General features: G+C 34.7%; 3 protein-coding genes and 1 pseudogene across 7 annotated transcripts; 1 reads left to right on the top strand and 3 right to left on the bottom strand.

Moving 5' to 3' along the window:
• On the bottom strand, positions 1-6,186 carry LOC107430445 (uncharacterized). 3 transcript variants are annotated; one of them, XM_048463728.2, is made up of 9 exons: positions 6,052-6,168; positions 5,803-5,911; positions 3,361-4,426; positions 2,652-2,719; positions 2,477-2,538; positions 1,302-1,405; positions 1,062-1,134; positions 796-976; positions 1-557 (listed from the first exon to the last, which is right to left on the bottom strand). In XM_048463728.2, the coding sequence occupies exons 3-9, from the start codon at positions 4,401-4,403 to the stop codon at positions 472-474; spliced, it is 1,617 nt and encodes a 538-aa protein (XP_048319685.2). In that variant the 5' UTR covers positions 4,404-4,426; positions 5,803-5,911; positions 6,052-6,168; the 3' UTR covers positions 1-471. The 3 variants fall into 3 exon arrangements, with proteins under 3 accessions (XP_048319685.2, XP_015896766.3, XP_060674369.1); XM_016041280.4 differs by lacking the exon at positions 5,803-5,911 and having other exon boundaries at positions 6,052-6,186; XM_060818386.1 differs by lacking the exon at positions 6,052-6,168 and having other exon boundaries at positions 5,803-5,919.
• Positions 6,187-7,213: 1,027 nt separating this feature from the next.
• Positions 7,214-9,731, bottom strand: LOC107430447 (pentatricopeptide repeat-containing protein At1g32415, mitochondrial). 2 transcript variants are annotated; one of them, XM_016041284.4, is made up of 2 exons: positions 7,743-9,731; positions 7,214-7,646 (listed from the first exon to the last, which is right to left on the bottom strand). In XM_016041284.4, exons 1-2 carry the CDS (start codon positions 9,550-9,552, stop codon positions 7,315-7,317), a joined length of 2,142 nt encoding a protein of 713 aa, XP_015896770.2. In that variant the 5' UTR covers positions 9,553-9,731; the 3' UTR covers positions 7,214-7,314. The 2 variants fall into 2 exon arrangements, with proteins under 2 accessions (XP_015896770.2, XP_015896769.2); XM_016041283.4 differs by having other exon boundaries at positions 7,214-9,731.
• Positions 9,729-10,897, top strand: LOC107430427 (transcription factor MAMYB-like; annotated as a pseudogene).
• Positions 10,898-13,110: 2,213 nt separating this feature from the next.
• Positions 13,111-18,774, bottom strand: LOC107430444 (calcium-dependent protein kinase 1). 2 transcript variants are annotated; one of them, XM_016041279.4, is made up of 8 exons: positions 18,589-18,774; positions 17,093-17,952; positions 15,255-15,398; positions 14,977-15,129; positions 14,763-14,878; positions 14,408-14,575; positions 13,668-13,892; positions 13,111-13,564 (listed from the first exon to the last, which is right to left on the bottom strand). In XM_016041279.4, exons 2-8 carry the CDS (start codon positions 17,880-17,882, stop codon positions 13,442-13,444), a joined length of 1,719 nt encoding a protein of 572 aa, XP_015896765.3. In that variant the 5' UTR covers positions 17,883-17,952; positions 18,589-18,774; the 3' UTR covers positions 13,111-13,441. The 2 variants fall into 2 exon arrangements, with proteins under 2 accessions (XP_015896765.3, XP_015896762.3); XM_016041276.4 differs by having other exon boundaries at positions 17,093-18,014; positions 18,589-18,773.
• Positions 18,775-26,901: the final 8,127 nt, after the last annotated feature.

Raw genomic sequence — 26,901 nt, 5'->3', positions numbered from 1 at the left:
TACCGAGCCAAAAGTGGGAAAAGCTTGCAAAATTGGTGTATTTGACAACAGCTCCTATAGGTGTTAATACTAAAGAGTACAGAACAGCAAGTTTGAAGTTGCAAACAACATAAAAGAACATCATCAATATCACATATACGGAGGAGTTGGAAGCTTTTGGTTTTGGATTCTTGTTTACCATGGAGTTGCAGAACAAGAAGAAAATCCAAATTTATACAAAGTCCAAGTGCAGGAATCTCCCATCTATTCAGCTAAATCATCTTCAAAGGCACCATATGATTTCATTCTGCAGTTTGATTTAAGAACTACACTTGACAGCTACAACAGTTCTAGCCCTTTAGAAGATTGCTATAAATAAGCGATGGAGGGAGATCAAAGAAGCGTATCAATCTACCATTTCTTGTAAGTTGAGCAAATTCTCCATACATTATGAGAGAGAGAGAAAGATCTGCGTTGTTATGTACATTATAATCACATATCAGCAACGGACCAGAGATAAGCTTCCTGTTCTGTAGCTTGTTTCTCATTCGTCCTTTTGAACAATTCTTTCTCATATCCTACAAAACACAAAAACAGCAGAAATTAGTAAAGCCATTAATATCCCAGATCCAGGAATCTCCCAGTGGCCAATCCTCTCTCACTTGCAAACATGGCAAAAGTAAAATGAAATGGAAAACTACAAGCTGGTTGGGCTAGGAACATCATGGCACACAGGAAGAATCCTCACTGTGTACAAATCAGACTTGTTTTTACTGAAGGGTAGATTACAAATAAAATACAGTATAGAGAACCAACCATTACTACGATCAACACCATCCCAATGTCTTCCTGGTCTTATACCATATCGATTTGGTGCAGCATCTAGTCCTCTTTTTAGCCAACTGTGATTAGGTATGTCCTGAGGAATCATAAAACCCGAGTCCTTCATCTTCTCATCATCCCCTAGGTTTGGAAGAACGGGTTCATATTTCTTTGGCTGCAATATGTCATAAAGAATGTCAGAATCAGTATTAAACTCTGCAAATTCAGCTAAATAAGCAAGTCAAGTATTCAACGATTACCTTCACCAAATGTGCCATGGGATCACCCCATCTTACTCTCTCCTTTAGCATTTTGTCAAGTTCTGGGTCATCTCTGCAAAAACATGAAATTGTCATAAAGTTAAGAAGATGCCAAAATAGCTACCTCATAACAAAATAAATGAGAAGTAAAGCTTCCATAGAAACATGCATTAATAGCAACTTACATAATACATAACCATCATAACAACAAAATTAAATTAAAATCTATAAATTATTAACCTGCTCCGTGCAAATGGTTTGTCCTTCTCAAGTTCTAATTCCTGCATCCTAGCCTCAGCTTCCCGCTTTTGAGCCAAGCCCTTGCCCCATTCTAACTTTTTCTCCTGAGGGAAAACACAAGTAAATGATCATAAAGCCTCCTTCCTAAAAAGAATTGAATAGGTAACAACAGCAATATCTCATGAGAATTGAAGCTTGAATTAATGATATTATGTAGCAAACTTTTACAATGTACTGCAACAAAAGGACATTGCCTAAACCCTATAAGCCTCAATCACTCTGGTTATTTGCTTCCAAGAAGCCTCTTATCTGCTTTCACTTGATCAGCATCTTATGTCCACTATATTCTTGTTACTTTAACTTTTCTTATTTCTTCTATTCTTTAGCATACTCAAATAGGTCTCAAAATTAAATTCTTGGACAGTTCAGAGATCGGTGGACTGTTCATATTTAAAGCTTCAAGTCTCTTTATAAAATTTATCCACCAGAGTTCTTACCATCTCTATTTTGCAAAATTAATCTTCAGTCATCTAGACATCTAGACATCAATTAGACAAACTAAATTCACATACGCTAGCCATAGTATTGACAGAAATATATTTTATTTTTCTTACAGAAAAAGACTCAGCATAGTCTTCTATTTAAATCCTAAATATATTATAATTGAATACATGACACATTTCTGAAAAAGTACTGACCATTTGTGATGCAGACAAACAAGATGAAAGAATTACTTTCCATGCATAACAACCTAGATTGTTGCAGATTATCTTAGAGAATTTGAGTCTTGACTTAATCTTTACTATGCATGACTAGAATCAGTCTAAATCAGGGGCCATGATTTGTTATTGAATTTGAGTTTCATCCTCCTATTAATACAGGTCGTGACACCTATGTTAGGATGCTTGATGTTTGTCTTCAATTAAACTTGACTGTTTTATAAGTTTTTCTTAGAACTCAAAAGTTTGCTCGATACTCACAAAAAGGTTTTCCTAAATCTTTATTATAAAATATGGGCTTCTATGGACTGTAAAAGAAAAACTATTTTACATCATCTAATTTAGCAAAGTTTCATGCACGTAGTAAGAGTAGCCATAGACAGTCACCATTATAATCATATAGATCACAACGTATAAGAAAAAGTGAGTAATGACCCTATAGACAATTGGAAGTACCTTAGGTTTCTCTTCTACTTTCCGTTGTGATTTTAAGAATTCCTCCTTCGTTATGCGTACCCCTGCAACATGGGTGAGTTAGACACAGATGAAACATTCACACATTACCAAGTTAAGTATCTAGAAAACAAAAGAAAAAAAGCTAAAATAATAAAATAAAATAACCTGCTCTAACCTTTGATCTTATCACGATACACAGGTTCTGCATCTCGACCACTCATAGAAAGATCCATCTCTTGAAGCCTACACAAGCAATATATATATACATATATATATTAACAAACAATATTAGACTACCAGATTAAGAAATAAGTAGAACAAGCAGTAACTTAAATCACTTCTTTTTCCAGCTTTTTTGAAGAAATGATCTCAGATATAATTGAGCTAATATCTAAGAAGCCGGTCAAGGAAGACAAATCAGTCACATGACGACAAAATGGAATGAAATTAACTTCATAAGATTGTAAAACTCTGACTATCTCAGTTAGCATGTAAATAAATCACAGCCAACCCCATGCCCCCTCTTCTTTCCCTCCTAGCAACACATAGACACCTAATTATCTGCTTGTATTTGAGAAAAATACATCTAACTAGCCTACTATAGAATGCTATTGGTAGACCATTGTTTTTATTTTCTTTACAATACAGTAATAAGAAATGGAAAAAAGAGTGAACTACCCAGCATTTAAAATCCAATACCTAAGAACAAAAATCAAGCACATAACTTTTTCAATGTTAGCCTGCATTAAAAGAGAACTGGAATGAATATGTGAAGACTCAAACTAGATCATATGATATACATAGTTAGTTAACCAACTTGTGATGATTTTAATATAGAAAATCTAAAAAGTATATAAATATTTGTAAGACAAGCAATAGTTTACCTCTTGAAATCCTCCTTCTTTGATTTAGCAATCTCTTCTCTAATATCTTTGCCAGAAATCAAACCAGTTTTCCTCTCCTCTTTCGTAGCCTTTGGAACAGAAACTTCCTTCCGGTTTTTCCTTGGTGGAGAAAGATCTGAAACTGAAGAAACACGTCTCTGTGAATGCGGAGATGAAAGATCTGTCGATCCAAGTCTCTCCACATCCCTTCTACTTTTCCTTGGTGGAGAAAGGTCTTGCCCAGGGGAAGCATGTAAATCGTCTTGATATGGAGAACCACGACGCCCTCGTCTAGGTGGTGAAATATCAGGAACATCTGTTACATGACGAGGTCGACGAGGAGGAGAAATATCAGGATCAAGGCCAGAAGGGTGTGCAGCTTTCGTGTCAGGTTCAGGTGATGGAGTGTGGTGTCGCCTCACCCGCTGCCTAGGAGGTGACAAATCCATACTTTCCAGCCTTGATCCACGTGAAGGTTCATCATTTTGAGCCCTGAGTTTATGAGGTGGAAACAAATGAGAACTTGGGCCAGTGGAACCGCTAGGTCCTGTATCAGTTTCAGGTGAAGGTGTATGATGCCGTCTGCGGCGCTGCCGTGAGGGTGACAAATCGGTATTTTTGCCATTGGAACCTGAAGGCTTCAGTTCACGTTCTGGTGATGGTGTGTCATTTCTAGCCATACGCTTGCGAGGTGGAGACATATCAGAGTTCGAGTTGTTCAAATTTGAGTCTTTCATGGAGAGTGAAACCCAACCACTTCCATCCTCAGATATAGCATTATATGGACGTCTTGCCCTCAATTCTTCAAGCCTTCTCATCCTCTTAACCTCAATGTCTTCATCAACTTGCGGAACCTCTTCATCTTTGTCATTTTCTTCTTCTTCTTCCTCAAGATTAACCGGTTTTTGCCAAACAGGATCTTCATCCACGACCAAAACACCTAAGGCTTCTGGCTTAGTTTTCTGTTTCTTCTTTTTCTTCTTTTTCTTTTCTTCTTCATTATTGCTTTCATATCGTTTTAAGTATTCCTTAAGGGATGACATTGACAATTATGACCTTCAACTTCCTAGTAAAAAAAAAAAAACATTCAAAAGGAAATTTTATTGAGTTTCTGAAACAGGGTTAAAGAAGAATTACACTTTAGATACTGTCTTTTTCTGTAATAGGGATGGCAATGTAGAATTCTAGTTATTCACTTGACAACCTTTCTGTGTCCTCTTTGTTTAATAGTTTACTTTCCACTATCTTTCTTTGCTAACATATAAATTTAGTATTAACAAAATAATCAATATCATACTTGCAATAAAGGAAGAGGGGACAAAAAGATAAATCACAAAAACAAGAATGAATGTATCTAATTTTCAAACTTCAAATATGTGAGCAGCAGCCAAAACAACAAATGCACTATGAATATACAATCCAATACATATATATATATATATACATATCCATTTCAACAAAAGAGATACATGAAAGAATTTTCAAAAGAACAAAAGTCCTTTTGTTCATTAAACAATATATGAAATTAAACACACACACACACACACACACACACAAACCACTAAAATACTAAACTTGATGCCAAAGTGTGTATCAATACATTGCAAGAAAGGAGCATATAAAGTACTTAAACTTACGCTTCTAAGCAAGTTAATTATCCTCAATATCTAGTCAGTAAATTAGAAATCATAAGCACTGGAAATTGAATCTTGATTCCATACTTTGATTCAGAATGCAAACTTTAACTCAAAAGAATATGACAAAATCTAAAACCATGCATCATTCAAGAGTTCATGACAATAAATAATAATAGTAAGTACTGCTTCACATATATTTTACGGCAGAAATAATGTTTTAATGTCATAAGAAGTTGATCTTTGCTTTTCTTCAAAATAAACGTGGGATTCAAAATAAAGATTCTAAAATAGAGTATCCATTCAAGTTTTTTGGTCTAATAAAATGATTATTAGTTGACCACCCCCTACTGTTAATATTGCAAGGTCTAAAAGCTTGTAATCTCTTGAACACTCCTGTGATAATGGTTCCTACCAAAAAAGTTTCCACCTAAACTGAACCTAAACCTACACTTGATATCACCACTAAATCAGTAGTACAAGTTATCATTAGAGATCACCAACAAAGTTATGCAACAACATAAGCAAAAAAGTTAATTGATGGTTAAAGTATTGTATGAAAACCTACTTGCATTGTAAATTTTGTAAGAACTTTGCTTAATGAAACTTATTTTTGTGCTGCTTCCCATGAGGCATATTTTTCCAAGCTTTAACCTTTGTAATGTCTGATAAACTGTCCCACTTAGTGTAAAACAATATATATATATATATATAGATATAATTTTTTTGGTTTGTAGATGCTAGCTAGATCAACAACGAGATATAAATAAACAAATAAATAAATAATCTAAACAAAGTAGGAGCTTACTTTTTGGAATTCAGATTGCACCAAAAAAAAAAAAAAAAAAAAAGATCAAAAATCCAGAATCTGCAATGCTCTATTCGAATTTTCGCTATTTAAATTCAATTCTGGCAACCTGGAATAAGGCAATGAGAGTTGTTGGCTACGTCCAAAACCCTAACTTAAAAAAAAAAAAAAGGGAAGGGGAGAGAGATAGAGAGAGAGAGAGAGAGAGAGAGAAGAAAAGAGACAAAGGGTGGAGAGGAGAGAGCTTACCTGGCCGCTGGTTTTCCGATGAACGACGGGTAACGCCGTGGTGATGCAGAGAACGTAGAATGAGAGAGAGAGAGAGAGAGAGAGAGAACAACACGGGAAATTTTTTTTTGATTTTGTTGCTGTTAGTACGCCCAAGTTTATTAAAAGACCATTATACCCTCCCTAATTTGTTGTTAATTTGCACCCTTCTATGTCTAAATCAAATTATGGGTTTTTTTTTTTTTTTCAAGGAAAAAAAAAAAAATTCCATTTTACTATCACATGTTATCCAATAATACATGAAAAGTAAAATTCATGCAAACATATAAAATAAAATAAATAGTGATGTTATCAATATTAAAATATTTATTAAATTTATTTAACAAATAATATACATTAAATTTTTATTAATTAACATATTAATAAAATTTAAATATAAATTAATAAATTTTAAATAAAAAATTAATTAATTAAATAATAACATATCATCTATTAAGTCATTTGATCAATAAATTGAATAAATATTTTAATCAATCTAATATTATTATGACATTATTATAAGTAATACGATGTCATATTATTTTTCATAATTAGTTGTAAATAGAATTACTAAACATCTTAGCAATTGCCACGTAAATATTTCTCATTTAATAAAGTAGAAATTTCTTTATTAAAAAAGTTATATCATATTCATTCACCCCCACTGCTTGAGCTAATGACATGTATTGGGTCTCCATCCAATAGTAGACTAACACTAAAAATCTTGCTGAGTAACAAAGGAAGAGTTGTCCTCAAATACATTAGAACAACAAAATCAACTACTTACTAAATTAAAATATCATAATGAAAACAAAACTCAGGAAAAAGAATTTATTATTGTTATTATCTTTTTCATATTATGTAACCTTGCATTGGTTAAGATATATATATATATATATATATTTTTTTTTTGATGCAAGACACAAAAAGCTCAGTTTATTAAAAAAAATTGATTGTATTTCCGTTCTCTACTTCAAAAAGTATGCACTGTTTCTCAATACAAAATTGCAAGAGGATTGTTTTAAGCATAGCCCCCTTGAGGTTGTTATGCTTTGGACATGGAAGCATATCCCACTAGCTAGGACCCCATTTAATTAATCCACAGTTACTTGTAGAAATGAAGCAATTTTGTAGGGATCACATCTCCTGAAAATTAAATTCAAATTATCTTCTACACAGACTACATCTTTGCATATATTATACTTCTAGTTAGGAACATTTAACTTCGAATATCTCATTTTGCTTTCATGATTCACCAACTGTATTGAATAATAGCAGCAGAATCTCATATGCCTCTGGTTTTAGTTTATCTCCCGAGAGGAAAACACGAACTTCCCCTTTAAGCAGTATCCAACTGCATCCAGGAACCTTTCTCACTCCTTTCAATCCCATCTCCCTCCTTAACATCTTCTCCTCAACATGCTGTCCATTTGCGGCGTATAAGTTACAGAGTACTACGTGGGCAGGTGCATTTAAAGGATCCAATGCAAGGAGCCGTTTGGCCGCATGTTCAGCGACCTTGGCATTTGACTCACCAATCCCACATACACCAAGCAATGCCCCCCAGATAGCATGACCTGATTCAAAAGGTAGTTTCAAGACAAATTCTTCTGCTTCCTCTACTTTCCCAGCTCGGCCTAAAAGGTTAATCATACAAATGTAATGCTCCATACCTGGTTCAATGGCATAAACATTGGTCATAGCAGTAAAAATTTCCCACCCTTTACCAACGAACCCTGCATGACTGCATGCTGATAGAATGGACAGGAAGGTTACAGAATTCGGGAGGATCCCAGATTCCACCAGGGCTTCAAACATCTCCAGAGCCTCATTGGAAAGCCCATGAACCGAAAACCCCATGATTATGGAATTCCAAGAAATCAAATCCCGAGAAGCCATATATGAGAATATGCTATATGCATCATGTATCTCCCCACATTTGGCATACATTGAAAGCAGCGAGTTATCAAGAATCAAGTCAAATTCATAATGTGTTTTTATCAGCAGGCAATGGAACTGTCTTCCAGTGTCAAGATACGCCATTGCACCTGTGGCTCCAAGAAGAGTAGAATAAGTAGAATTTAAGGGTAAAACACGCCGAGTCCACATTTCTGAAAATAAATTGATAGCTTCTGCAAAAAGCTCATTTTGGACATGCCCTGAAATCATTGCTGTCCATGCAATTGCATCTTTATCTGGCATGTTCCAAAACATATGACATGCCTTTGGAACTTGTCCGACACTAAAATACCCACCAATCATAGAAGTCCAAGAGATCTTATCTCGGATCAGTACCTTGTCAAACAAATTTTGAGCCCTTTCCAATTGTCCAATCCGAATGTAACCATTGATCATAGAATTAAGAGACTGAACAGTAACATTATTCAAGTTCTTCCTAAAAATGAAGTTTGCAAGGTCCATGTTACCGCATGTAGAGTACATATGAATGAGGCTCTTAGATAACCTGCCATCATAATCATCATAGGCCCAACCATTAACAATCAACTGTGAATGCAGCTGCTTTCCAAGACATGGCATACCTATACCAGCACAAGCATAAGCAAGTGATATGAAGGTCTCTCCATTTGGTTTTATGCCATAGCTCCCCTTTGATTCAAGAAACAGCAACAGTGCTTCTTCATAGAAGCCATTCCAAGCAAACCCACCAATCATGGCCGTCCAAGATACAAGATTTCGCTCAGGCATTCTTCTAAACAAAGTATACCCCTCATCCACATTGCCAGACCTACAATAACCAGAAATCATACTAGTCCAAGTAATCACATTCGTATCTTGCATCTCATCAAATAAAACTCTTGCTTCTTCCATTCTACAGTTCTCTGTGTACCCTGCAATCATAGCATTCCAAGAAACTATATTCTTCACTTTCATTTGGTCAAAAACCAGCCTTGCTCTCTCCAAATCCCCGTTCCTAATCCACCCAGCAATCATTGAATTCCAAGAAACAATATTCTTCTCTGGCATTGCATTAAACAAGCTCCAAGCCTCATGAATCCTTCCAACACCTGCCAATCCACAAAGCATTGAAGTCCACGACACAACATTCCTCTCTGGCATCTCTTCAAAGAATTGGCAAGCTTCAGACAACCTCCCAGTTTGCACATAACCAGACAACATAGCATTATAAGTAACAATGTTCCTCTCAGGCATGATCTCAAAGAGCATCCGAGCCTCATTGACATATCCACTTTTGGTGTATCTCGTGAGCAATGAAGTCCAATGAACAACACCACCACGCCCATCTCTCTCATACAATTTCTCAAGCAGTTTACGTGCCTCCTGAAGTCTACTTAGAGAAAGGGATTGAAAAAGCCATGAATCATCACAAGTGAGTTTGGAGTAATGGGTAGTGGAAAACGCATACTGGGTCTTACAGCATTGAAAAAGCACGTCACAACATGGAAGTTTGATGGATTTTCTAACGAGAGCAAAGGGCAAAAGCCTGGTGAAAGAGGTGAGCATTAACAGTTCTTCCCAAAAAAAAGACACACCAATACGCTTAAGCTTAAAGTGCTGGCAATAAAAGCAGCCAGCCCGTAACAAACGACGTCGTCTTCCCAAAGAAAGAGTATTCAGCCTTTCTCTTTCCTTGGGAATTTTACAGTCTTCGTTATCTAATTGTAATTTTAGTTTAAATTTTTATTTACTTTAATTTTCCTCAAGTACAGGGACGAAGTATAAAAGAATTTGAATTTCTTTCCGGGCAATTGAGAGAGCCTAAACAAAAATCAAAAATCATAGAGTTCTTAGACAAGGTCGCCAGGCCCAGAATTCACTTACAATCCGGAGCATCCACTTCTTCGAACGCCCACCCAGAAACCCATCAAACAAATCTCAGCAAGCCATTTCTCTTCCTCACCATCTCCGTCCCATTTCTTCTTCTGGGTATCTCCCCCTTCTTCCTTCAATCCGAACCCTGCAAATCCCTCCTCATCTGGGTCGCTCCCTCCGTCCTTGCCGGTCCCTTCTCTCCCATTTCACTCACCGGCGGCGATATCCGAGTCGATCAAGGCCATATTCTCGAACGCTCTATCGAACAGCCCAACCCGATGAGGAAACCAAAAGGCTATCTTAGAAGAGGTCAAAAACTCGTCGATCCAAAGACGTGGTCGTCGGGTCGACACTATTGGTGAGAAACATTGACGGGTCTTCGAGAAAAGAGAAAAAGAATGAAGATTAAGGAGGAAACGGTAATGGGGTTGTCGCTTCTTCTGTGGAGGAAGAGTAAAAGGAGTGGGTTGAGGAAGATACAGAGATGTTGAAGAAGCAGCTGCTGAAGCATCCTGTAGGGAAGGCGAGGAGGCTGGAGGTGATTGCGGAAGCGTTTCAGGGTCGGCATAAGGTGGAGACCGTGACCAAGAAGGCAAAGGAATTGGGGGAGAAAAAAGTGGGTGATGAGGACTCGTACTCAGTTTCTGAAGAAGAGGAAGCCTGTGGATAAGAGAATTGAGGATGTGGGCAACGGTGGAAATTTGATGGCTGAGAATGGTGGAATCAGGAAAGTGAGTGAAGGAGGTGATGGCGGTGGTGATGGTTGGAGCTCTGGAGAAGATATTGCTTTGCTTAATGCATTGAAAGCGTTTCCAAAGGATGTTCCTATGAGTTGGCAGAAGATTGTAGCCTGTGTGCCCGGGAAATCTTAGGCTGCTTTGTATGAAAAAAGATTTTCGGAGCTCTAAAGCTGCTTCTCAGAGTTAGATCAAAGCGGAGGAAAAAAAAAAAAAAAAAAATTATGTTTTATAGTTGAATTCTTACAAATTTGTTACTTTTTTTTGTTTAATGAAATTGAAATTGATTCTTATACTGATTTTTGGCTCTTAAAAGATGTGACCTTTACTGTAAAAGATAACATTGAGTTTTATAGTTGTGTTGAGATTTCACTATCATTGAAATTGGTTTTAGTGATTCAGCAATTGCAATTTACATGTTACTGGAAATGAAAGGTGCATGGTTATTTTCTGATATGGTTTTTGTGTTTTGTTCTTATTTTGCGTAATGTAACGTATGAACCAGAGTCTCTGCATTTTTATTTTTATTTATTATTTTTTTTTTTCCAATGGCTATTGGTTTGCATGTTAAGTCCTGCTTACTTATATTTATTTGTTGAACTACCAATTCGCCGAATCAAGGACTTGAATTTTTCAATCAAGAATCAAGAATCAGCTAGACAGACCAGTTGATAGATTTTGTTCCATTCATATCCTTTTAATTAGAACTTGGAGGAAGATTATTAACAATAATAATAATGAAGATTATACTTAAAAATTAAGGTTGAATAGGATCTTTTTTTTCTCCTTTTCCATGAATAAAAAAAGGCTATATGAATTTATAAATAGGATTAATTTCATTGAGCTCTATAGTCTGATAAATTTGTGCACAAGATTAATGTCATTGAGCTCCCCTAAAATTTGTCATAAATACACATAGCCACCATTATTTTCGAAATTCACCACTTAGGACCTCACCGTTAATTGTTTTATGTTAGAATAAACAGTCAAAGGGCAAAACTATCTTTGCACATATTTTAGCCAAAAAAACAAAAACAAAAAAAAAAACTATCTTTGCACATAGTTAGTTTAAGAAAATTAAAAATAAGGTCTTTAAAATCATGCTTTTTGTGTAAACCCTTTAAACCCTTCCCTCCCTACCCGTTAAATTCTCCTTTAAAATTTGAAATGCATTATTGCTCATTCTCTCAAGTCCATTCGCATCAGGGGAAAAAAAAAAAAAAATCATTTCTTATATATCGTACAATATTGTGTGATTTTAATAAACATGTCCTGTTATGGAAAAGTGGTTATAAGGGTGCCAATTTGAAGTCTTACGGCCATTCAAACAGAAAAAAAATTATTTGTTATTATTTTGAAAAACATATTTTTTTTCAATGAATTATTTGTTAACATATTGTTTATTAGTTAAAATTATTATGTTGATAATTATCATATTGTTTTTTATTTTATTTTTTTATCTTGATAATTGCTATGATTATCATATTGTTGATTAAGATAATTGAATACCCATATTCCCAAAAGTATAATAATACTTAATTATATCTGGTACAATGATAATTTCATTTGTTTTAAAAATGAAATTTTCCAATAAATAATTGTTTTGTATCATTTCATTATGCAGAGTGCAAAAATGTCACTTCAAAATTTCCAATAGTCAAACCGTTAAATTATTGGATGGCTGTTAAATGGGAGGGGTGTTTTTGATGAATTTCCAAAACAATCGTGGTTAAAGTGCATTTAGGCTCAAATTGAGGGGATGTAAACGCATTTTTCCCATTATAAATACTATTTTATTATTCAAAAAATAATCAATATGTGAATTGAAAATGCATTTTCTACTTTTCAATTACATATAAATTGAATTTCAATTGGGATCTATTAAAAACAAAAGTTAGGAGATAAAAAAAAAGAATATGTATTTGATAATTTTTAGGGCAATATTTCTGTCCGTCTGTGTGCATATGTAATACATTATTTATTTGGTTGAATATTCAGAAACATAACTAAAAATAAATAAAAAAATTGTAGGCGAGTGAGAAATGCTTATTCTTTTTGGATGGGAATCCCCACAAAAGTTAGATAGTGACTACTTTTTGTTTCCTTAGTTTTGTGTTTTCTCAAAGTCTCTTTTTCATCCAACCTTAAACTAGTTCAGAGTTCAGTCCCAAACTATGAAAAAGTTTAACACTATTTTTCATTAGGTTTTTATTCGAATAATAGAGATAAAAATAATAAAAATTGTGTGCCATAATTTTACTGGCAAAATTTAGCACTAGCGGTTATATATATATATATATATATACACAAATGAAATAAAGATTACTACCTTTTCACCTCTAAACTATACCAACAAAACCATTCCCTTGAACAAAAATTTGCAGTAAATATTATATTGTCCATGTAAGATAATTTCCTAAATGATCATTAAAAGAAGAAAAAAATAATAATTATAATATGAAAAGCATATGATGAGGAAGAAAGGAAACAAGGATGGGAGGCTACAAAGAAAAAATCTCAAATCCAAGTATGAATTAAACCAAATGGTTCTTCAAGTATGGAGAATTGTATTTCCAACATATATGAGTTCCATTGGAAGGATAAAAAGAAATCTAAATAATGAGATAACTTTTTTGTCCTCCTCACGGTGTACAAGATAGTAAGCCTGGTTTTCTATGCAAAAGCATTCTCGAAAAGAGATTGCTTGCTCAACGAATCGAAAGAGCATAATAACCAAGAAGATTATCTCAAATAAGCATTTGACACTCATCATACGATCTTAATCCCTCCAAACAAAAAGAAAGAAAGAAACAAGGACCTGTAACCTGTTGCTAACTATGGAACTATAGTTTACGAACATCTCTAAAGCCGATACTGAAACTACTCTGTAAGCCCTTCTTACCGGTACCAGCAGCAGTTCCTTTTTGCATCATGGCGACAAACTCGTTATAATCTATTCGTCCATCCTGAAAAAATAATAATAACAACAGGAAGTGAGCTTCCATTGGATTGCAACTTTTATTTTGTTCAATTACAGTATCATTATTAAAGAAAATCAGAAATACTTACGTTGTCCTGATCAACTTCTTGGATCATTTCTTCTAAGCGGAAATCTTCTATGCCAAACTCCTCGCAAGCTTGTTGAAGCTCATCTTGAGTGATATAGCCACTACCATCCTTATCAAAATAGGAAAATGCAGCGAATAGATGATCTTCTCTCTCAATTTTGTTAAGATGCAATGTTGCAGCTACAAACTCCCCATAATCGATAGTTCCACTGTTATCTACATCTGCCTGTCAAATACAAGAATTGAAGTCAATTTAGGACAATCCAATCCATTCTTGTCAAAAAACTTCCATGTTCCTAAAGTTAGACAAAGCTTAACCTATATGCGCATCTAGATTCTTTGAGGTCATTTCAAAATGTAAAGAGGAAGGAATACAATCATAAACAAAAAAAAAAAAAAAAAAAGAGCATCACAAATATTAGAATATTTGTCAAAAGAACTGTATCATTTTAATATCTTAAGCAGCAGTAAAATCCTACTATGAAAACCCAGAAAATAGATACCGGCTGCATTATTTCACTCAGGAAAATACTAGATATCCTACTTTTATATGCTAATTACCAGATTTTTTTTTTTCTTTCCCCTTTATTGTTTACGTGTTATTTCCTTACATCCAATGCTGGATGAAAATTCTAAGCCAGTAAAAAATGTGCAATATACACACATATTTTATACAACTTGAAAAAGGAAAACTTTTATTAATTGTAATTTAAGACATTCATTCTTTTCCATGATACTTACTGCTTGCATTAGATCATAAATTTCGGATTCTTTAAGATTAGCTCCATATCTTTTCAATCCAACCTTAAGTTCTTCAAAAGTGATTTGACCACTGTTGTCAGTGTCTATCGACTTGAACATTTCTTTTAGGCCAGCTATTTCTTCTTCAGATAAGCTTCGTGCAATTACCTGCCAAACAAGCAAGAAAGGAGTTCATTCTTCTATGATATGCATTAAAAAAAAGAAAAAAATTATTAAAAAAGAAAAAGAAAGCAGTGAGACAATCAAGGTAAGGATATTTATAAGTTTCCGTGTTGACTACAGAAGTCAAGCCATTGAATCATCTAATATTCATGTTTAACAAATTGAGACTTACCCTGAGAGCCATTTTCTTCAGCTTGTTCATGGCAGAAAATTGCTTCAATCGGCTTAGAACAGCAAAATCAAGAGGTTTATCAGGAGCCACACCATCAACTTGAACCCAGGGGTGGCCTGCAAGGATGTTAAACACCATATTTATCAACAAAGCAGATTGGTGCTGAGCCCATAGGCAAGTAAAGAATAAAGAGAAAACAATAGAAGAGACTCACACAAGACATCATGTGCAGTCATCCGCTTTCTAGGGTCTCGAATGAGCATTTTTCTTACTAAATCTTTGGCACCATCAGAGATACTAGGCCAAGGATCTGATGAGAAGTCCAGCTCACCATCTAGGACCTGTTCAAATATCCCTTGTTCGCTTTCTATGAAGTTACAATGAGGTAAAGACAATGAAAAGTGGAGAAAATGGTTTCAGTGAAATTCGGATCTCATTTATAAACAGCATCATCACGAAATAAGATTTTAATAGCAAGCCAAATAACCCTACCAGCCCAAAATGGAGGCACTCCACTTAACAGAATGTAAACGATAATTCCAGCACTCCAAACATCTGCTTCCGGACCATAACGCTTACGTAAAACTTCTGGTGCAACATAATATGGGCTACCAACCACATCAGTAAATTTTTCTCCTGTATCGAGAAAACCATCAGTTCTTTTGATAAAAACCTCAAGACTTTAAGAATCCACTCTGGTTATATGAAGTGTCAAATAAGCATAATAAAGCACCACAGCGCAAAAAGAAGCAAGCAGACTAACAATAAAAATAACCAATTATTGGCAAGGAAGCATATTCAAATTGTTTGAAAGCTAAAAAAGTAACATATTGTTACATAAAGGATCATTAATCACATTTAATTGAAGTTCATATTGGTTCTTTACCATGATACGCATTATTTAAATATATTAGCAAAATAAATTATTGAAACAGAGTGGCTTAATCTTTGGCTATAATTAACAAATTTACTAATACAATAATGGAAAAAGTTTCTTAGGCACCTCAGTCATTATTTAAAAGAAGACAATAAATAATAAATACCCTAAAAGATTGGAATTACGTTGGTTATCAATATAATAAAATGCAGGACAAAATCACATATTATAAATAGAAACATTAAATACTAGCCCATACTTGGCCGTATAATAATGAACAGTTAATGAGTAAGTTTTTAAAGATCAAAACATGATAGTGTTTTTCATGAACAATTTATGACAAATAATTAATAAGAGGCAAAAGTGACATCATCCATGCAAGGTAACATTTTTGTTTTTATCTTCGTAAGAACATCAATGATTCACATAAAAAACAGTCCAAGTCATATTGGATATATGTTAGGTAATGATTATACAAACTGACTTATAAGAATTTAGTGCCAACAAAGTTCCAAAATGTAAAAGAGGGTTTCATTGTGGATCCAAAAAAAAAAAAAAAAAAAGCCAAGCAAGATCAACCAAGACATAAAAGAGAACGTAAAAAGATGTAAAATATCAGATGTCATCTAATCCGACTGGGTAAAGCTATAATTGCATCATGCAATAAGATACATATTTCTTCATACACATCAAGTCTGTGTATATGTGTTTTTTTATATAGGTACATGCATGTGTGTGTGAGCACCACAGTTAAGCAAATACAGTTTTCAAGACTCTGGGCCAAGAGGATTAGCCATTTCAATAATTCGATAAGCATCCCTGTGTGAGTTTGATGGAAACTATGCGAATGGTTTACTCAAATTCAGAGAAGGTGGTATGTCAGCATCATAGAACAGGGTAGCTAACCAAGTAACACCATAGCCATGGAGTCAAGCTATCAGAATTTGTAACACCTTATAATACAACTAGGTGCCAGAGTAGTTACCCATACTTAATGCGAAACTTCTCAGCAGTATCATCTCATACTAAACAAAATCATCAAGTAATGGTTAAAAGTATCATATATTTTATTGGCATTTCAAGCAGATCATATGACAAACAGTTCTACTAATTTAAGAAAATTAATAAAGAAGTTGAGGGGTACTTCTTACTCAAAAAAGTTCAATCCAAAACCATATATCAAGGAACCAGACATTAAAATTGAATTGATCTTTATGAATAGAAGAAGTGACATAAGATGATTACAAGCAATGAATGAACAAATTACAGTCTAAGAAGACAATTTTATGTGGGGTGTTCTATGTAAAGTCTTCTATTAGACCTATATTCTTAACAACATAGCATACCTGTCAAGTAGTTATGACCTTGCCATTCAGATTTCAGATGTAATTTCTAGAAAGATATATCAAAGTTATTTTCAATATAGCTAAAAGTAAAATTCCACTACAAATACCTGGCTTGAAGAAAATAGATAATCCAAAGTCAATAGTCTTGAGAAGAGCATCTTCCTGCTGATTGACAAAAAGGAAATTCTCTGGCTTTAGGTCTCGATGCATAACCCCCAATGAATGGCAAGCTTCCACAACTCCAACAATAGTCCTAGTAAGCTCAGCTGCCTTTCTCTCTGTGTAATGGCCCCGCTGGATAATCCTATCAAATAGTTCACCGCCTGCACATAACTCCATAACAACATGAACTGCTACAGCATCCTCATATGCCCCTTTTATAGATATTACATTTGGGTGCCCTGCCAAATGGTGCATAATCTGAATTTCCCTTCTTACATCCTCCACATCTTCAGCAGTTATGAGCTTCCTCTTCGCAATCGATTTGCATGCATACTCTTTCCCTGTTGCCTTCTCCACACATAGGAATGTCGTCCCAAATTGTCCTTGACCTAGTTTCCTCCCCAAACTGTAAAATTCTTTAAAATTACCAGTTTTTGTTTGTAGCACTGAACCACGAAGACCAGCACTAGGCACTCTCTTCATATGTGGAGGCTTCTTGGTGTTTGAAGATTGTTCCGGTAAAGTTTCCGGTTTTGGTATTGTCACTTGCTCTGGTGGTATGTTCTGCACTGGCATTGGCGATTCAGGTTCCTTAGACTCAACCTCATTGACATTTTCTCCATTAGTTCGATGTGAAACTGAACCCTCTGGAGACCGTGTCCGCCACATTGCAGCTGAAACTGATTGGAAGAAGCCATTCTTGGAAATGCTCGGCCCAACACAAGTATTCCCCATGCAATCCCCACACTTCTTCCTTTCCAACACTTATACTACACTCAACTCCAAGATCTAATCCTTTTGAATGCTTTGACAAAATACATAAGATCCGAACGTCAGAGCTTAATACTATATATTTAAGTCAACCCCCTGTATTTTAATTACAAATGTTAAGAAAATTGAATTACAATAACTTACAAAACAATAATTTCTACCGCAAAAGAAGAATTACAAGCATGTTGTGGCCATCCTATAGAAGAATAAAAAGATTTGTAGCAAAAGTCGTGAAACTCTATCACATAAACACAACAGGTTATAGAAAACCCAATAGTCAATCTTCTATAATAACCTGAAAATGTGATGTATTTCAGAATAGCATACACCAAATAAGAAAACCCACAAAAGGTCAAGATCTTTTTTTGATCAATAAGGATTAAATATATTATCACAGCTACAACATACAAAAAGAAACACCCTCTAAAGTTTCTGGATCCCAGAGCAAGTCACTGAAAATGCAAAAACACCTAAAAACCAAGTCTGCAGAATGAGAGGAAAAGAGGAAAGTGGAAGTCTAAAAAAAAACAACCCAGAGCTCATCAAGATTGATCAATTCAACAACCACCAAGAAAAACACAAGCACGCAAAACAAAGACCAAACTTGGAATAAAAAGTCAAAACAAAAGATGGGTATCTTTCAAAGATGTAAAAGAGAAAAAAGCCAGACCTGTTGGTTTTACCAGGCTGCTGGATTGAATATGGAGACGAAAAAGATGCACATGGTGGGTGCTTCTGAGTCTCTTTCTGCTTAGGCCTTTCTCATTGTTTGTATCTATCTCTATCTATCTACCAATATCAATATTTATTTAATTTATTAATAATTATTGATAATAAATATATCATATCAGGACATGCTCGTAGTAAAACGCGTTGGGTCGGATACTTCGATCCCGCGGTTTTCGGCTGATTAAGATTTGATTGCCCATTTTTAATGTTGTCAAATCTTTGGCCGCTTTGTTTCAGCCACTTTCACTGGATTAAAAATAAATGACTCTATACAGTGAGCTCTGAACTAAATAAAAATTGCATCATCCTTAAACAATTAAATTAAATGATATTAAAATGTAATTAATTATTTATTTTATAAACTTTTTAACTTTCAATTATGAGTGAAAAATTTGATCAAAAAATTGAGTGAAAAAAATAAAAATATATCATATATATATATATATATATAAAGAGAGAATAATTCCATACAGGTATATTTTAATTATCTAAAATATCTTTTTTTTATATAATTTTTTTTTGTTTTTTCAAATTATATAAATAATCTTTTTTCTTTCTAGACAATAAAACAAATTTTTTTTTTTTGGTAAATTAGACAATAAAACAAATTGATGGCATGATGCAATAGGCTCTCGCATACTTCTAACCACCAATGTCCATTTATGTTGATTTTTATTTTTAAAAAAATAAACATTATTTTGTTTTATCAACCAAAAAAAAAAAAAAAAGATCAATGGCTGATATACAGTCGACATATGCCCTTTATAAATACAGATCCAACTTTTTGATACTGTTAGTATCCCTCTTCAGTTCAGTTGGTGGACAATCTTTCAAATAAAAAAATATATATATTTAATGAATTAAGAGTAAACGAATACAATATTTATTTAAAAAAGAAAAAAAGAAAAAGAAAAGGACTGGCAGTAGTGCCATTGGTCTACTGTAACTCCCATAGGTGGTCAGTCACGAGCGGTAGCCGCTGCTTTACAGGGAGAAGATTAGAAAATAAAAGAAAAAAAAATGAAAATTTGATTATTGAGATTTTAAAAGAATATTAAGGATATTTTAGTACATTTAATAGGGTATAAAACTGTATAAAATTGTTTTAGTATTGCAATTAGAAATTATCATATATAAATATTTATTTATGTTTACCAAATAATTTGTTATTTTATTATTATCATTATTACTAAAGCAATTTGTTATCTTATTTAACTAGCAGGGATATACCAAGAAAAATATATAAAGGTTTTGGTTAAAAAAAAATTAAAATATATGCATGTAATGTACAGTAATTGACAGGGTCAGCAAGGCATTTAGAACTGGAAGAGTACACGTGGCAACTTATAAAAGAAGCCTATTTCTTACGTGTGTATATATATATATATATTAGACCTAGTTTCCTAAATTGACCATAATTAACTTAGTTTCCATTATCTTTCTTTGTTAACACATAATTTAGTATTAAAAAAAAATAATCAAAATCATACTTGCAACCAAGGAAGAGGGGGAAAAAACAGATAAATCACAAAAACGAGAATGAATATATCCAATTTTCAAACTTCAAGTATCTTTGCTGCTTTTAGCCCCAAAAAAAAAAAGTATCTTTGCTGCAGCCGAAACACAAATGTAGTATGAATATAAATAAATATGTATATATTTAAACAAAGGAGAAACATAAAAGAATTTTCAAACAAAACTCTTGCTTCTACCATTCTAAAGTTCTCAGCATATCCTGCTATCATAGCATTCCAAGAAATTATATTTTTCATTGTCATTTAGTCAAAAACCAGCCTTGCTATCTCCAAAACCCCATTCCTAACCAACCCAGCAATCATTGAATTTCGAGAAATGATATTCTTGTTTGGCATTGCATTAAACAAACTCAAAGCTTCATGAATCCTCCCAACACCTGCCAATCCACAGTGCATTGAAGTCCGCAACACAATATTCCTCTCTGGCATCTCCTCAAAGAATTGGCAAGTTTCAGACAACCTTCCAGATTGCACATAAACCAGACAACATAGCACTGTAAGTAATAATGTTCCTCCCAGGCATGATGTCAAAGAGCATCCGAGCTTCATTGACACGTCCACTTATGGTGTATCTCATGAGCAATGAAGTCCAATGAACAACCCCACCACGCCCATCTCTCTCAGACAATTTCTCAAGCAGTTTACGTGCCTCCTGAGGTCTACGTAGATAGAGGGATTGAAAGAGCCATGAATCATCACAAGTGAGTTTGGAGTGATGGGTAATGAAAAACGCATATTGGGTCTGATAATCAACAGCAACTGCAGTTAGTTAGTTATTCTTGTATATGTGTAACAACTACATGTTTATCTTAGATATAATTCTTATCAGCTTGTTATCACATAGTTAGGAGTCTTATCACTGTTTTACATCCTTGTACAAACACCTTCACAATGATCAATGGAAATCATCTGAAAAAATCATATATTATTCCAACCTTCTTCATGGTATCAGAGCCTTCCAAAATTCCAGCCATCATTTCAACAATGTCTCATATTATTGTTTCTTCTCAAAAACTTCCTTCACTGAGTGAAGTGACATTACCAAATTATAATTTTCCTTTTCAACTACAAGCTGATAATTATATTCTATGGAGAACGCAGATCTTGCCTGCCATTATTGGAAGCAACCTTGAAGGTTTTATCAATGGTGTCTTTATTGAGCCACTCGTGGAGATAATAACAAAGGAAGGCAGCAGTAGTCAATCAACAGTTAATCCTGATTATCTGCTGTGGAGACGATTGGACTCTGCTCTCTAGGCTGGATGCTCTCATCAATTTCCAAAGAAGTGCATACTCAAATTACTAAGCCAAAAACTTACTTACAACTTTGGAGCTCATTGGAAAAGCTCTTCGGAAATTAGTCAAGAGCAAAGTTAATGCAGCTAAAATTATAGCTTCAGTCAACCAAGAAGGGATCACTTACCATGACTGCTTATTTGTCAAAAATGAAAGAAATTGCAGATAACTTGTCATTGGCAGGTTATACAGTGACAGATAATGATTTCATAATGTATGTTTTCCAAGGTCTACTGATGGAATATGATGCTGTGATTGCAAATGTCAATTCTAATCGTGATCCTATTCAACTTGAAGATGTGCAAGTAATGTTGCTTAGCCAAGAAATTCAAATTTCTCAACAAAATGCACTTGAATTTATGCTTGTAGCACATGTTGTTGATCGATCAAACAAAGACAACAAAAACAGATGGATTGAAAACACCATAAATCGTGGTGGTGGATGTGGAAACCGTGGAGGCCGTGGAAGAGGACACGGTTACACAGGTGGCCGTGGATGTGTTTTTTGTCAACTATGTGGACGAGGTGGCCATGTTTTTGCTGAATGTTGGCATTGGTTTGACAAAGATTTTGCTTCTATTTCTCATAACAATAACAATAATGCTGCATATTATTCCACCAGTGATCTTGCAGCACATGGTGATTGGTTGATGGATAGTGGTGCTACCAACCATGTCATTGTTGATTCTTCAAATCTTCAAAACAAAACAGAGTATGACGGGACAAAGAAGCAGGTAGTTGGCAATGGCAAAGGTTTGCAAATTAAACATACTGGATCCTCTCTTGTTAATGTTCCTGATAATTTATTCCTTAAAAAAATTTACATGTTCCAAAAATTAAAAAAAATTTGATCAGTATTGCGAGGTTGACCTCTGATAATAAAGTAATAGTGGAATTTAATTCTCGTTTTATTTTTGTCAAAGATCAGGTTACGAAGAGGGTTCTTTTGCAAGGAGTACTTAAGGATGGATTATATCAAGTTTTGTTACCTGGACTTGGTTCTCACAAATCGGCATCTCTGGCTCATTTAGGAAATAAGGCTGAATTTTCGAGTTTATTTTCAAGTTGTAATTCTTCAAATTTTTCAGATAATAATCTTTGGCATTATTGTCTAGAACATCCTGCTTTATATATTCTTCAAAAAATTGCTTCCCAATCTCAAAATGTTTCTTTTTCAAACAATAATGATTTTTGTAATTCCCTGTCAATTAGGACAATTGCATCGCTTACCTACTTCTTTGTCTAATTCCATCAGTAAAGCTCCTCTTGATCTTATTCATTCTAATGTGTGGGATCCTGCTTCTGTCTTATCAATGGAAGGTTATCGATATTATATCTTGTTTTTGAATGATTTTTCTCGTATATCTTGGATTTATCCCATGCGGTTAAAATCTGACGTAACAAATTTATTTTTACAATTTAAGAAAATGGTTGAAAATATTTTCAGACAAAAATAAAAACTTTTCGTTCTGATTAGGGAGGTGAATTTAGACCCTTAAAAAATATTTTTGCACAACTTGGAATTATTTTTTAACATCCTTGTCCTCATACCCATAATCAAAATGGCAGAATTGAAAGGAAACATCGTCATATCACAGAAACAACCATTTCTTTACTTGCTCATAGTTCTATGCCATTCTTACATTGGTGGCATCCATGTTCGATAGCCACATTTTTAATAAATAGACTACCCACCAAAATTTTAAATTTTCAATCACCTTTTAAAAAATTATTCAAAAAAAAATTTGATTTTAATTTTTTAAAAGTTTTTTGGTGTGAGTGTTTTCCTTTCGTAAGACCATATCAGACAAATAAATTCTCCTTCCATTGAGAATAATGTGTTTTTATAGGGTACAGTTCAACCCATAAAGGTTAGAACTGTATGAGTTTGACTACAAAGAAAATTTACACCACCCCAAATGTTATTTTTAATGAAAAAAAATTCCTTTTTGATAAGGTAGAAAACCGGCCCCACAACATGTCTACATCCAATTAGTCTGTTTCTCTTCTCAGTGTTTTATTGTAAGCCAACAACTTAAGAGACAAGTCATCATTTACACATCCTTCCACGGCATCCTCTTCACCAGATCTCTCTTCACACCAACAGGTAAGTCTTTCCACTCCTTTATTATCTGATAAATCCAATAATACTCTCTCACGGGTCTCATCATTATTCTCTCCACCTTCTACCCCTTGTTTACCTTTCAAAAATCTGACCAGGTCCTGATACGAACCTAGGACAACCTGCTCCTAAACTCGTATTATATTAGCCCGGATCTCAATTAAGTTCAAGTTCTAATGGAATGGACCTCAACCCCTAACCAACCTGTGGTTAGAAACCTTGGTATAATGTAGACGCCACAATAGGGGATGGAAAACCTATTGATAAGTCAAGCTAAAACAACCAATTCTCTAATGGTGTTTTAGGTGTTCTCAAAGAACAAAGAGATAATTAATCTCACAAGTATTTTCTCAATCAAATCAAAGTTAATTCTTATTGATAAATAAGCCTTTAAATAGGCTACAAAGCCACAAAATAAAACCCTAGAACATAAAGAAAACCGGCCACCACACATAAAGAAACCTAGTTGGCCGAAACTATACTTTATTTCCTAATCTAAGTTTGATTAATTAATTCCTTTATATTAAATTAGGAATTAATTAATTTACAATGGAAAGAATAAAATAAAAACCTTCCTAAAGTTATTTATCCAGAAAATAAGTAAATAAAAGCCAAAAAGTAATGGTAGTTTCCTAAAACAAAAAGTAAAAACAAATTAGGAAACTAAAAATGCTAGCCTTTTGATCAAGTTGACTTTGATCAATCTTTGACCTCTTTGAGCTTCAAATCAGCTTCTAGATTCTTTTTAGGATGCCAAATAAGCTTAATATGAAGTCCCACACGTTGACCATGCTTGGAAAAATAAGAAAAGGCTAATACAGTAAAATACAGTAAAGCTAGCAAGCAATACAGCAAATTCGGCCAAATTGTTGATGCTGTCCGTACAAGCCCTTTTTGATTGCATTTAAGGCTGCTTTAACTTGATTCCATGACCTCTTAGGCATATGTATTGAACCCATAAATCATTGGAACCATTTCATGCTTCCCGGACTCCAAAAATGTACCAAAATCGTCACCCGGGTCCGTATCGGCTTCCACCACTTGGATGCTTAGAATAGGCTTTGTATCTTCAAGTATGGACAAGCTCTGTTGAGATTGATTACCCCCTGTATAAATACTCCCAGGTTGTCCATAAATCTCTTAATTTGAGCTCTTGTGATTGGCCTAGTCTTCATCCGTGTCGAGTCAGCACCACAGCGGGTTATCGGTGGAGCGGGCTCGGGCAAAATCACATCAGGTCCACTGCTCCATCTTCGCGCATCCCAAGTCCCAACCTCCCTTTTCATTCACCATCTCATCCTACTCCCCCGTTGATCACAATACCTACCACAGCACCTACACCTGCTGCACTATCACCCAACCTAATTCCTCAGCATCTTATTGTCACTCGTTCCAAATCAGGAATTTTCAAAAAAAAGAAAGCTTTTGCTTGTGCTCTTGATCCTTAACAAGAACCAACTACAGCTTCTCAAGCTCTCCGATCTCCTCACTGGACCCTTGCCATGGAAGAAGAAATGCATGATTTGTTCGAAAATAACACTTGGACTTTAATGTCAGCAACAACAACCATGAATATTCTTGGTAACAAATGGGTTTTCCGAGTCAAGAGATGTCCTGATGGCTCTATTCAGCGGTACAAAGCACGTTTTGTAGCTAAAGGATTTGATCAAAATGCAGGTGTTGATTTCAAAGAAACATTCAGCTCGGTGGTCAAACCAACAACCATTCGAGTGGTTCTTTCTCTTGCCCTTGCTCGTGGTTGGTCTGTAAGGCAAATCGATATAAATAATGCCTTTCTAAATGGTGTACTCTCAGAGGATGTATACATGAAGCAGCCTGATGGATTCCGAGATAAGGAACATCCAGATTATGTATGCAAGCTTCATAAATCTCTTTATGGATTGAAACAAGCACCACGTGCTTGGTTTGAAAGATTGAAATCCTCACTCTTTAAATGGGGTTTTCGAAACTCCAAGATAGATACTTCATTGTTCCTTCTCCACACAAAGGCCGGCACTTTATGGATCCTTATTTATGTTGATGACATACTAGTCACTGGTTCATCATCCTCACTGATTCACTGGTTCATATCTCATCTTGGTAGATCTTTTTTCTTAAAGGATCTTGGCTATTTGTCTTATTTTTTGGGTATTGAAGTTGTTCGCAATGACACAGGACTTCACTTATCACAAACAAAGTACATCAAAGATCTTCTTCACCGAGTTGACATGTCTTCCTGCAACTCAAGTCAAACTCCAGTAAGTGTTGGTACTCATTTAAGCAAGTTTGGCGGTGGTCTTTTCAAAAATGTCCGTCTCTATCATAGCACTATTGGGACACTTCAATATTTGACTATTACAGGACCTGAGATTAGTTTCATTATAAATAAACTCAGCCAATTCATGCATCAGCCCACTGATGTCTATTGGGCAGCTTGTGAAATGGTGCTTCGATACTTGAAAGGGACTACAACTTTGGGATTACAACTGCATGTCTCTTCTCAGCCCACGTTATATGGGTTTACAAATGCTAATTAGGCTTCTGATATAGATGATCGTCGCTCCACAGGCAGCTACTGCATTTTCCTTGGCAAAAATCTTGTTTCTTGGTCTTCAAAAAAAAACAAAATGTTGTGGCATGGTCAAGCACCGAATCCGAGTATCGATCACTTGCTAATGGTGCAACTGAGCTTCAATGGTTGTAGCATTTGTTACAAGATTTGAATGTTCAGATACAAGGCATCCCTGTTTTATGGTATGACAAGATTGGTGCTGGTTATCTAGCTTCCAATCTTGTCCAGTATCAAAGGACTAAACACATAGAGATTGACATTCATTTTGTGCGAGATCGTGTTGTCCAGAAGCAATTATGTGTTCGTTATATTCCTAGCTCCCAGCAACTAGCTGACATCTTAACTAAAGTGCTTCCTACTACTCAATTCCTATATCTCCGATCCAACCTGAATCTCACACCTATACCGCTTCGCTTGAAGGGGGATGATAATCAACAGCAATCAACAACAACTATAGTTGGTTAGTTATTTTTGTATGTGTAACAACTACATGTTTATCTTAGGGATAATTCTTATCAGCTTGTTATCACATAGTTAGGAATCTTATCACTGTTTTACATCCTTGTATATTTCCTTCACAATGATCAATGAAAATCATTGAGAAAATCATATATTATTCCAACCTTCTTCAAGGTCTTACAGTATTGGAAAAAGCAATTCACAGCATGGAAGTTTGATTGAGTTTCTAACAAGTGCAAAAGGCCAAAGCTGGTGAAAGAGGATTAACAA

This window comes from Ziziphus jujuba, chromosome 6, assembly GCF_031755915.1.
Source record: "Ziziphus jujuba cultivar Dongzao chromosome 6, ASM3175591v1".
NCBI classification, from domain to species: Eukaryota; Viridiplantae; Streptophyta; class Magnoliopsida; order Rosales; family Rhamnaceae; genus Ziziphus; species Ziziphus jujuba.
Note: the sequence above shows the minus strand (reverse complement) of the source record. Positions and strands in the feature narration are given on the sequence as shown.